Source organism: Podarcis vaucheri (genome assembly GCF_965113315.1).
Source record: "Podarcis vaucheri genome assembly, chromosome: 6".
Classification (NCBI taxonomy): domain Eukaryota; kingdom Metazoa; phylum Chordata; class Lepidosauria; order Squamata; family Lacertidae; genus Podarcis; species Podarcis vaucheri.
The window spans coordinates 6,780,592-6,792,598 of record NC_138764.1 but is presented as its reverse complement, the minus strand read 5'-3'; the positions used below and the strand labels follow the sequence as shown (position 1 = coordinate 6,792,598).

At 47.2% G+C, this 12,007-nt stretch overlaps 1 protein-coding gene across 1 annotated transcript in view; it reads left to right on the top strand.

Annotated features, from left to right (window-relative positions):
* Nucleotides 1-10,943, top strand: part of LOC309535498 (regulator of G-protein signaling 5-like) — a 28,468-nt gene extending 17,525 nt beyond the window's left edge. The window contains exons 3-5 of the mRNA XM_082228600.1: nucleotides 6,966-7,027; nucleotides 7,773-7,939; nucleotides 8,816-10,943. Of these exons, the coding sequence (XP_082084726.1) occupies nucleotides 6,966-7,027; nucleotides 7,773-7,939; nucleotides 8,816-8,977 (391 nt within the window). The 3' untranslated portion in view covers nucleotides 8,978-10,943. The remainder of the gene's footprint in view (nucleotides 1-6,965; nucleotides 7,028-7,772; nucleotides 7,940-8,815) is intronic.
* Nucleotides 10,944-12,007: the final 1,064 nt, after the last annotated feature.

Sequence of the window (12,007 nt, the reverse complement as noted above, 5' to 3'; positions counted from 1 at the left end):
GAAAACCTGCTCTTTAGCTTTAAATCAGACCAAACACAATATTTGCTCCAATTGAGCGCTAAAGTGTGGTTTTTCTCCAGGGGAAAGCAGTGAGACAATAAGAAGTGTCAATAAACTCTTAATTTCAAGCCCTGAAGGGTAAAATCAGATCATTATTATCTATGAAGAGTAAAATCAGATCATTATTATCCATTTCATTGCTGTGAGAACCCTCTGGCATGTCTTGCCTGAGACAAAGGGGGTCATTGACTACATCTCTTAGGAGGGCGTGGGAACTGATGTTGGATCTCTGGGAGGGACAGAAGCAGACCCCAAAGCCACAGCCAGAGCAGGGGAAAGAGTTCAGCCTTCAGAGAACTTTTGAGAATGAATGAATGAATACTCAAGGGATATGGATGGAGATGGATCATTCCCCACTCTGCTCCAGACTGTTTCTGCCTTGTTCCACACAAAATAAACTGGGGATGTTAAAAATGGAATATTGGAAGGAATGTAGGAGCCCTTCAAGGCACCAGGGAAGAACTGTGTGTTATACTCAAGACAGGACTATGGCCCCATACTGCTACCCCAAGTAGAATTCCTTCTCCCTCGCTCATAGAATGTGGGATCATAAAGTGCCTTTCCCCATGCCTCACTCCAGCACACTGTCTGCCGCAAGAGGGAAAATGTATGGTGTGATTGTCATGGTTTTGCTCCATAACGATCCAGAGCAAGTCACAACAATAGTTAGCAGAGTAAGAATGTTTAAACTTGATGCAGGGTTCCTGAAATATACTCAGAGTCGCAAAGTGATTTCATGCTCTTTATTCAGCTCATAGTGGTGAGGAGGAATGAATGAAAGTCCCCTCACAGTATCTGCTTTATATACATTATTTACACAATGGGTTGCACATGATTGGCTAATTCCGGAATTCTACTGTAAGCCAATCAGGTTGTGGATTCACTTCAATCTGGAGCAGGATTGGGTGGTTCCTGCCAACCAATCATACTGCTGCATTGTTCTTGGACCAATCAGACTGCTGCATTCTGAATCCTATTGTTCTAGGACCAATCAGACTGCTGCAATTTGAATCCTATTGTTCTAGGACCAATCAGACTGCTGCAGTTTGGATCCTATTCAACTCAGTACATAACACCCCTCCCCTCTAAGTTCCAGTCCTGCCCGGGAGGTCGCATTCATAGTCCTCGAGGTATGTCGGCGGCCTGCGTGTGCGTTGCGGCCTGTGGTGTTCCCTGGTCCGGGGTTCAGGTTCTGGCTCGTGTTCCAAGGATGCTGGCTGTGATGGGCCTGTTTGGTCTGGCGCAACCGGCTCGCTCAGTTGTGGTTCTGGTTCCGGTGTCCTTTCGGCCTCGCGGGTCCTCTCTGTATTTACTGATTCTGCCTCTCCTGCTGGCCCCTCCTGGTCTATGGGTCTCACTGCCCCTCTGTTCCCTTGGGACTCCTCTGACCTTTCCTCCTCCTGGTTTTCTCCTGGGAATCGTCGCCGTATCTGGTCGCAGTGGCGGCGCCAGCATTGCCCCCCATCCGTTAGCACCTCGTACGACACTGGGCCAGTGGCCCTGGTGACTGTGGCGGGTACCCATGCTGGGCCTGCCCCAAAATTCTTTGCGTACACTGGGTCCTGGGCCTCGAAGGTCCGGGGGTTCCTGCCTTCCCCCACCACTACCTCATCCTGAGCTCTATCGGGGTGAAGGCGGTCCAATCTGATTGCAAGGCGCCGACCCATTAGTAGTTCAGCAGGGCTCCGGCCAGTCGTTGAGCTGGGGGTGCTGTGCTGTGCTAGGAGGAATGTGGCAAGGCGGTACTCCCAATCCCCTTGCGTCATGCGGCGAAGGGTGTCCTTGGTGGTCCGCACCATGCGTTCTGCTTGGCCATTGGTGGCAGGGTGGAATGGTGCCGAACGGATGTGGCGGATGGCGTTCTGCGCTGTGAAGGTTTGGAATTCTCCTGACGTAAATGCAGTCCCGTTGTCTGAGACGAGAGTGTCCGGGAGCCCGTGGGTTGCAAACAGCCTGCGTAGTACCCGGATGGCTGCGGACGTGGAAGTGGACGGTACCAGTGCGACTTCCAGCCCTTTGGTGTAGGAGTCCACCACTATGAAGAATGTTTTCCCCTGAAAGGGGCCAGCGAAGTCCACATGCAGGCGTGACCATGGTGCTCGGGCGGACTCCCAGGACTGGACTGGGGCCCTTGGGGGATCTGGGCAGGATTCTTGGCAGGCCTGGCAGTGTTTGACCCAGGCCTCTATCTCTCCGTCGATCCCTGGCCACCACACATAACTCCTGGCAAGGGCCTTCATTCTTACTACCCCTGGGTGTGTCTCGTGTAGGGCTGTGAGGACCCTTTTTCGGAGGGGCTGGGGAACAACAACTCTGCTTCCCCATAACAGGCACCCCTTGTGGGCCGACAGTTCATGTTTGCGGGTTGTGTAGCCGGCGAATTCTGGCCCAGGGCTGCTGCTGGGCCATCCCCTCCACACCCAGTCCAGGACCCGGGAGATGACCCTATCTTTCTTGGAATGGTGTGCAACTTCTTGTGCCTGAATGGGGCAGTCGGGAAGCAGCTCCAGGCTCATAACCTCTTGTGCAGGTGCTGGGTCGGGGCCTGTTTCCGGTAGTGGTAGCCTGCTGAGGGCGTCCGCATGGCCCATTGCCTTCCCCGGGCGGTGAATCAGTGCATACTGGTAGCTGGCAAGGAAAATTGACCACCTGAGGACGCGAGGAGACAGCACTTGGGGGGTCTGCTTTTCGGGGGCAAACAAGCCAAGCAACGGCTTGTGGTCAGTCACCACGGTGAAGGGCCGCCCGTACAAGAAATCATGGAATTTTTTTACTCCCTTCACGATTGCCAGACCCTCCTTGTCTATTTGTGAGTAGTTCCGCTCAGTTGCGTTGAGTGTCTGGGAAAAGTATGCCACCGGTACCTCTCTTCCATCCGGGAGTTGGTGCCCCAGGACAGCGCCAATGCCATAGGGTGAGGCGTCGCATGCTAGCACCACCGGCAGCCTCTCGTCGAAGTGTGCCAAGACCGAGTTTGAGACAAGCAAGTCCTTGACTGCCTGGAATGCGGCCTCCTGGCGCTGGCCCCACACCCAAGGGGCCCGCTTGTCCAGGAGTCTGTGTAGGGGCTCTGCTACTGCCGCCTTGTGGGGAAGGAAGGAATGGTAAAAGTTCAATAGTCCCAAGAAGGCCTGAAGTTCAGTCTTGCTCTTGGGTGCTGGGGCATCACAGATGGCCCGTACCTTGTCCCCAGTCGGGTGGACCCCTTCTGCGTCCACCATAAATCCCAGAAAGTCCACCTGAGGCACTCCTAGTAGACATTTTTCCCGCTTCACCTTGAGACCTGCCGTCTGGAAACGGTGCAGAACGGTGCGGAGGCGGTCCTCAAACTCCTCTGGTGTGGGCCCGGCAATCAACACATCATCGAAGAAGGGGGTGATGCCAGGAATCCCTTTAAGGAGCGAGTCCATTAGATTCTGGAATATGCCTGGAGCCACACTGACACCGAATTGCAGCCGCTTTACCCTGAACGCTCCTCTGTGCGTCACAATCGTCTGTGCCTCTGCTGTGGCCTCATCTACTGGCAGCTGTTGATATGCTTGGGCCAAGTCCAGCTTGCCAAAAATTTTCGACCCAGCCAGGGTGGCAAGGACATGGCTGACCACTGGCACTGGGTATGCATGGGCTGTGAGGGCCTTGTTTATGGTACATTTGTAGTCTGCGCAGATGCGGACCGAACCATTAGGCTTGACGGGTGTGACGATTGGAGTTTCCCAGGGGGCATTAGGCACCGGCTCCAGCACTCCTTGCTCCACGAGGCGGTCCAATTCCTCGTCTATACGGGGTTTCAGGGCGAACGGGACCCGGCGGGCCTTGAGCCTGACCGGTCGTACTGCGGGGTCAAGCTGTAGAGCAATGGGGGGGCCCGTATACTGTCCCAATTTCCCATCGAAAACCCCTGGAAATTCCTTGCAGATGGCATCCACGTCTACTTGTAAGGTAGTGTGGTTCACCCCGGTGATGGCTAGCCCCAGTGGTCCAAACCATGCCAATCCCAGTAAGCTAATGTAGGGGCCCTTGACCACAAGCAAGTCCAGTTGCCGCGTCCGCCCTCGGTATTGCACCCTGAAGGTCCCCACCCCCATTGTGGGGACCTTACGTTTCTGGAAGTCCCGTAGGGTGAATGGGGCCGGCCTGAGTTTGGGACCCCCAGTAGGACACAGTTTCCTTAAGGTCTTTGCCGAGATTATGGATAGAGTTGAACCCGTGTCAAGCTCCATGCGGCATGGGGTCCCCTCTATCTGTACCTCTACATAAATTTTCTCTACGTTGGGGTGGGGCAACTGGTATACCTGGCAGTCCGTGAGCTCCGTCGAGTTGCCTTGGTGCGTTGGGCCCCGGGACCTGGGGCTCTTGGATTGGTCATCTGATACCTGGCGTCGGGTGGGCCGAGCCCGACACACCCGGGCAATGTGTCCCGATTTTCTGCACTGCCTGCACTCTGCATTGCGGAAATGGCATCTCCTCCTCTCGTGACTCTCCCCGCAGCTTGCGCAGTTTCCTCCTTCTCGTCGAGGCAGCTGTGGTGTGTGCGCTGCTTGAGTGCGCTGCTGTACTCGGTGCACGTCCTCCCTGTCGGATCCTGAGTCGTCGGTGAGGTCTTCGTGGTGGACCCTCGGTTGGGATGGCAGGCTCGGCCGTGCCTCTTGCGTCGACCTCTCGGCAGCTTCCGTTGCCAGGGCCTCCTCCAGAGCGACCTGGAACGTTAGGTCCTTCTTAGCGTAGAGGCGTCGTTGCAGCTTCTCATCCTTCAGGCCACCGACGAGGCGGTCACGAAGCATGTTCTCCAGCTCTGAGAAGTTGCAGAACCGGGCGGCTTGGCGGAGAGAGGTCACAAACCGAGTTATGGTTTCCCCAGGGGCTTGTCGCTTTGCGTAGAAGGCATTTCGACGAGCCACCACTGAGGGCTGTGGTGAAAAGTGCCCCTTCAGCTGTTCCATTATTGTTTTGTATGGAACAGTAGCGACGTCTTCAGGCGCAAGGAGAGCCCTGGCGATTTCAAACGTCTCCTCTCCGCAGACGCTGAAGAGTATCGCCCTCTTCTTGGCGTCTTCTTCGTCGGTGACCCCTTTGGCTTCTAGGAGGAAGGTGAAACGGGAGGCGTACGCTTCCCAGTCTCCAGATGCTGGGTTGAATGGCGAGAAGCTGCAGTTGGCTGCCATTCTAAGTTCCTGGTGTCCCGGAGCTGAAGCCTGGATACACAGTGCGAGGCAGCGGTGCGGCAGGTGGCGGTGCTGCGGTGCTGTGTGTGGCAGTCAGCTCAGCGGGATCCCACCTTCGTCGCCAGTGAAATATACTCAGAGTCGCAAAGTGATTTCATGCTCTTTATTCAGCTCATAGTGGTGAGGAGGAATGAATGAAAGTCCCCTCACAGTATCTGCTTTATATACATTATTTACACAATGGGTTGCACATGATTGGCTAATTCCGGAATTCTACTGTAAGCCAATCAGGTTGTGGATTCACTTCAATCTGGAGCAGGATTGGGTGGTTCCTGCCAACCAATCATACTGCTGCATTGTTCTTGGACCAATCAGACTGCTGCATTCTGAATCCTATTGTTCTAGGACCAATCAGACTGCTGCAATTTGAATCCTATTGTTCTAGGACCAATCAGACTGCTGCAGTTTGGATCCTATTCAACTCAGTACATAACAGTTCCAAAAAAGATTCAGACACAATCAGCTTCATCCAGTATTATTTACTGAGAGCAAGTGAGCATAACAGTCACAAATCAAGTTGCAGCAAAACCTTAACTTACACTTACAATAAGCATAGCTGTCAATGTTTCCCATTTTTTAAGGGAAATTCCCTTATTCCTAATAGGATTCCTCACAAGAAAAGGGAAAAGTTGACAGCTATGACAATGACACTAAAAACTTAGCACTTAAATATACTATACTGTATACAGATTACCACCAAGGAACGAAGTAGAGAGAACCAAGAAGGAAAAAGAGAAAGTGAAACCAGGCTCTTTTGTTCTTATAGGCAGAATGACCTTGGGAGAGAAAGAGAACAGGACCAGTTTAAAGCAGCTTAATTTAGGGTTGCCATATTTCAAACTGTGAAAATCTGGATGGAAAGTTAAGCTTTGTTTTTGGTTGTTGAGCTTTTCGGGCAAATTCACAAAAAAAGAAGAAGTCTTTGAGCTATTTTTAAGGAAGATCGCCAAAAACACTGCTGACATGCCATACGTCCGGATTTTCCTGGACCTTTTAGCGATTTCTGCCTGGAATACTGGAATACTGCTTCTGACTGCAGTATTCCAGATATGTCCAGGAAAGTCAGGATGTATAGCTGCCAGTGGTGGGGAATCTGTACGACTCCATTGTCCTTGTTGGCTATGCTGGCTGAGATGGATGGGAGTTGGTACCTCAAGTTTGCAGCATCACTCAAACCTGGAGCCTGAGGAAGTATGGAGTCTGTGCACCCATAGGTTTTACCTAATTCCAAATCTCGTTCCCCAGGTCTGTTTTTTACATACGTAAACAAACAAACAAACAAACAAACAAACAAACAAGAGAATGGAGATGTTAGCCCAGATCTCCATTGCCTCATCTAGTTGAACCATGAGCTACAAACCAATAAGTCCTTAGTTTGACTGTCCCTTCTGGCATAAACTCAGTTGCTGAACTTATGCGAGTCACTACTCATCTTGCGCATCAATCTGCTCATATGTCATATAAGGATCATAACATCAATCTTCCTTCCAGGGCTGTAGTTAAATTATGTGTGTGAAGTGCTTTGAACAAGAATAAAGTCAAAATGCTAAGTGATTATTCTCAATCCTTCTCCACTGTGATGCCTTCAAACGCCGACAAAATCTTTCTGCTATATTTTACCAGTGACTGTTTTCACTGACTTTAATGGGTGTGCCTAAATATCTCCCCCTCTCATCTTTTCAGACCATCACCAGAGGAGGCTTGGCTGTGGCGCAACTCTCTGGAGAAACTCCTGCAAAATCCATGTGAGTTTGCTGTGGGATCTCCCACTACTGGGAGCACTGTTAGAGTCCTTGCAGGTTGTGGGTGTGAGCAGGTTAAATCATTCCTTGGGAATGACAAGGTAGAAGTACAATCATAAGTATTTAATGATAATGACACTACACAAGGGCTTTGGATGAAAACTGAATGGTACTGTGCCACAAACTAGAGACATGGAGGAATCCAGATATACAGGTAATAAAGGTGTTGGTAGTAAGGCAATATGACAGAGGGGAAAACTCAGTATGTTTCAAGCAGTTCATAGGCATGTGACATGTGCAGAAGTTGAATTGCAGCCACAAGTTAGTTAGAGCAATTAGACTCTCAAGGACATAGTGATTTAAATGCCATTGTCTCCATTCATAAGGAGCACAACAAATTCATCCCTCTCCCATATAGCTAGCCTTCATGTGAACTGGGGCTTCTGTGTCTAATAGTCCCTTAGTATGGCTTGCTAGAATCCTGCTGCATTATCCTCCGCCAAAGAATACTTATTATTATGTGATAGATTCAAACAAAAGAAAATGGAACTGGAATAAGAAGTTGGGGTAGAAATACATTCTTCTGATGGAAGAACGATGTAGGTCCGATGGAAGAAAAGCGATACAGATGTTGAATAGGGGAATCTGCATTTTCCATGTCGGAAGCCAATGTTCTCTCTTATTTGAAAGGATTATGGTGAATCCATTATTTTAAATGATGACCTTTCCCCAATTTTTCTTTGTGCAGACGGGCTTGCTAGCTTCAGGACCTTCCTCCAATCTGAGTTCAGCGAGGAGAACATTGAGTTCTGGATTGCCTGTGAAGACTATAAGAAAATCAAGGTGCCTGCTAAAATGGCTGAAAAGGCCAAGAAGATCTATGAGGAATTTATCCAAAGTGAGGCTCCCAAAGAGGTCAGTTATTTGCATTGAAAGGAGTTCATAAATTTGCTGTATGCTAAGAGTTGTCTCTGGTGGAATGATCTTACAATATTATCCCCCAAATCACAAGACAATTCTCTAAACTATCCCCTGACTGTATATCATAATGATTTGCTGTTGCAGTGACAGTTACAGCATTGCTTCCCAGTCATCATGCAATATACTTGGGAACTCTACTTTTACACCTTTAATTTTTTTAAAAAATTGAATATCTACCGTAAATTAAAGTTGTAGTAGAACTTTGCTCTAATTCAAAGCCTGCTAATTTCAATAGGCTCTGCCAACATTTTCAAATTAAAATTTGTATCCTTTGAAATTTTACATCTGCCACATACAGCCCACAGCCAAGACTCATGTGCTTATTCTAGGGAAGAGCCAAGAGCTCAATGCTCGGGTCCAATTCCTGGCATCCCCTGCTAAAAGGATCTCATGTGGCAGGGTTCAGAAAATGCTCCACCTGAAAGTCCAAAAGACTGACTCAGAATGTGGTAGCTTCATAACTGATATTTGTAGCAAAAATTCACAATCTACATTGCAAATAAATTCAAATATTTAATTATTTTTGCATTTGTGTTCTAGATGTTCACTGCATTATGGCCCAGATTAATTTCTGATATTCCTGGCTTCATGTTTGCCATTGTTACAAACATTTATTTATTTATTTATTTATATTTAATTTGCACCCCACCCATCTGACTAGTTTGCATGGGAGAGGCATGTTGGCAGTTCTGCCATAAATCCAAGTGCAAAACATATTTTTAGTAGCTCCCTTGCTTTAAATAACACTGTGAAGGAACAGGATTGGTTCGATTTCCACAGATAATCACTTCCCCCCTCCTTCTTACCTAGGTGAACATTGACCATTTCACCAAATCTGTGACCATGAAGAACCTGGTGGAGCCATCTGTGAGCACTTTTGACCTGGCCCAGAAGAGAATCTTCATGCTGATGGAGAAGGATTCTCTGCCCAGATTTGTGCGTTCCAACATATATCAGGAATTAGTAAAGTAGCAACGTGGCAGAGCTGTGCGGGGAACTGCTACTCCCACCCCAAGCAGCGCCGTTTCTTCCTTACTCCAGTTATCAGTAGCCAGCGTTTGCTAGTCATCTGCATAGTTGTTTTGCTTTATATATACAGTATATATATATTTCAAGCTTCTAGAGTTCAAAGGCTGTGTTGTTAAAAGTCTTGCCCACACTGTTTTGGTCTCTCTGCTGTTCCAGATGATTTCATATTACAATTTCTGAAATTTCTGTTCTTCTCCATGAATATCACTGTTACAAAAAAAAAAGAGTAATTAGATGGGCACACCTACCTAAAATACAACAGATGTCAACTGTTGAAACCTATGCTACTTGTATTTATTATCCCATCACCTATCCATCGCATGTCTGTGTCTAATCAAAGACAAGGAGGTTGTGGGGTCTTGACCTGGTGCATTGGGACCCACTGGTGACTTGCGGCTGGACCTATTGGGTGGTAGCAGCAGCAGCAATACCACCATTCAAATATATGGTGTGACAATAAAAAGTGGGTCTCCAGTTGCCTGCTTGGGCTAAGGGTGGGTCCCTGGTCTGAAAAGGTTGAGGACTATTACTATAGAAAACAGGTTTTGACCTGCATAGGTCATCCTGTCACTTGTAGTAGCCATGAGGACACAGCATGGCTCAGCTATATAAGGAAGATAAGAAAGGAAAAGGCTGCGCATCAGCCCACAAAAATAACATTCGCTCTTTTGTGCCTTTTTACTTAATTCTTTCACTGAGATCATATTCACATACTCCCACATCAAAGGTTTGTTATCCACTAGGTCATTTTATTACTGCAATTTCATCCAGGGAATGTTATTCAGATATATTGTTATCGGGTGAGAGCAGGCACTTAGTATGCCTCAGTAAACCAAACAAGGAATATGACAGAAAATTACAGCTCTTTGCCAATTAAGGGAGCATTCAAACACGCATTTGCCACATGAAACTGATGGTATAAAAACTCAGCTTGCAATAATGATCTATATGTTGACATGGGGATGTTGGAATTAGGCAGGAAAGCCAAGAGGTTTGTCAAGCTTCTTGTGGGTTACATGCAGCTTGGTGGTTCATAAGTTACACCAAAGCCTGCTCTGTTGTGAAGAAGGCTGAAGAGAAAGTGATAGTTTTTCGGTCAGCAACTGATGTCGCTCCAGCATGTTCTGCTGGAGTTGAGGGAAGGGATGTGCAATTATATCATTTTCAAAAGACCCACCCCAAGTAGCAGTTACTAAAACACATTAAAACTCTTGGAAATGGAGACAAAGAGGTAAATAAATCTCACCATTCCAGCCTAAACAGTGTGGCTTGTTTTTAGCAACCCAGGCCTCTTATTTACTTTCATTTCTAAGTTAGCTTTAGTGAGGTTATAATAACTGTAATGGACCTACATAATTCCCAGTGCCAGTGCACAGCCTATGCGCAGGAGCATATGTAATGTTCCAGAAGTATTCTTTTCTGAATTGTGATGAAAATACCTGTAGCAAAGTCTTGTCTTTTCATTCTCGCGGGGGCAGGCTTGCCAAAGCGGTATTTCAGTCTAAACATTTAACTCCAAAATTAGTGTTACTTGTATTCTAATTATAAGCTATCTAGATTTTTGCTTTCTGTGAGCTGCATGGAAATAGCAATGCATCTGAACCCAAATGAAGAGAAAAGGGAGCAGTGCTAAGCACCATCTTGCAATCCCAGCCTGTGGACGCATAGCTGGGGAGATACCCTGACTGAGTCAGCTATACAGCATGCGAGAACTACCCTACTGTTAATCCAGATTCACCTTTTCCCACAGAAAACCCATTTTTTAAAAAAATAAAAATAAAACCCCTTCTGCCATTGACCAGTTCATGATATCTAAATGACTCATTTGCCCCTTATTTTTGAAAACTCTGCGATCTGGGCAATTAATCAAGATGGGGGAATTAATCCTAAATGCTAAAAAGAAAAAGAAGGCACAATAAAAAGCAGGCTGCCAAACCCTTTTAAGTTCAAGATGAAAAGAAAATATAAAATTTAGACAGCTCTAGCAGGAGGATAGATTGCTTTTCTGTGTAAAGATTTGGTTCATTACATTATTGTTGGTCAGACTCCACAGGACAGACCTAACTGGGTCACTAATATTCTATTTCAAGGTAAGGTTAGAACCATTTCCCACTGAATGTACATGGCCACTCGACTACTTAAACCAGCCTTGGCCAAAAAAAAATTCTTATTACAGCTTGCCTGTCATGAAGAAAGTCTTTGGTCTCACTCCAGTTTCAAGATGTGCTGACATCCTGTGAACAGATGCTCATTTCTAGCCAGCCCTAACTCCGTCTTTTTCCTGGTAGCAGTAAGTCACTAGTTATGTCCCTTTACAGACAGGGTAGAACGTCCTGTGGGATTAGGCACCAATCCAATCCTATTATTTCTATATGGATACAGAAGGGGGAAGCAAACTAATGACTGCAATGTATGAAGTGTGTATAAGCAAGCTTAATAAACAGATACAGATAGGTAGCCGTGTTGGTCTGCCATAGTCAAAATAAAAAAATTCCTTCCGGCAGCACCTTAAAGACCAACTAAGTTAGTTCTTGGTATGAGCCAAGAACTAACTTAGTGTATCTGAAGAAGTGTGCATGCACACGAAAGCTCATACCAAGAACTAACTTAGTTGGTCTTTAAGGTGCTACTGGAAGGAATTTTTTTATTTTAATAAACAGAGTTATCCTTTCTAAGGGCCTGACTTAAAGTTTCAGGGTTTTAGCCGCATTCACCAGGTCTTCTAGGCGAAAAGGCTAAAATCTCGGAGTCAGGGATAAGAACAGGCCTTTTTTTGCCTTTTGTTCCACCCTCCATACGCATCAGGCTCCAGGCGCAGCCAGTCTCCACCTGCTGCCTCACCAAGTGCAGTCATTCAACTTCATCTGGCTCCACTAGGCTTTGTGGCCACCATGTTCCTTTCCTCTCACCTGCCAACTACTACTTATGTCTGGAGTGTAATTGTCTGAGGGTCAGGGCTGCCAGACCATCAAG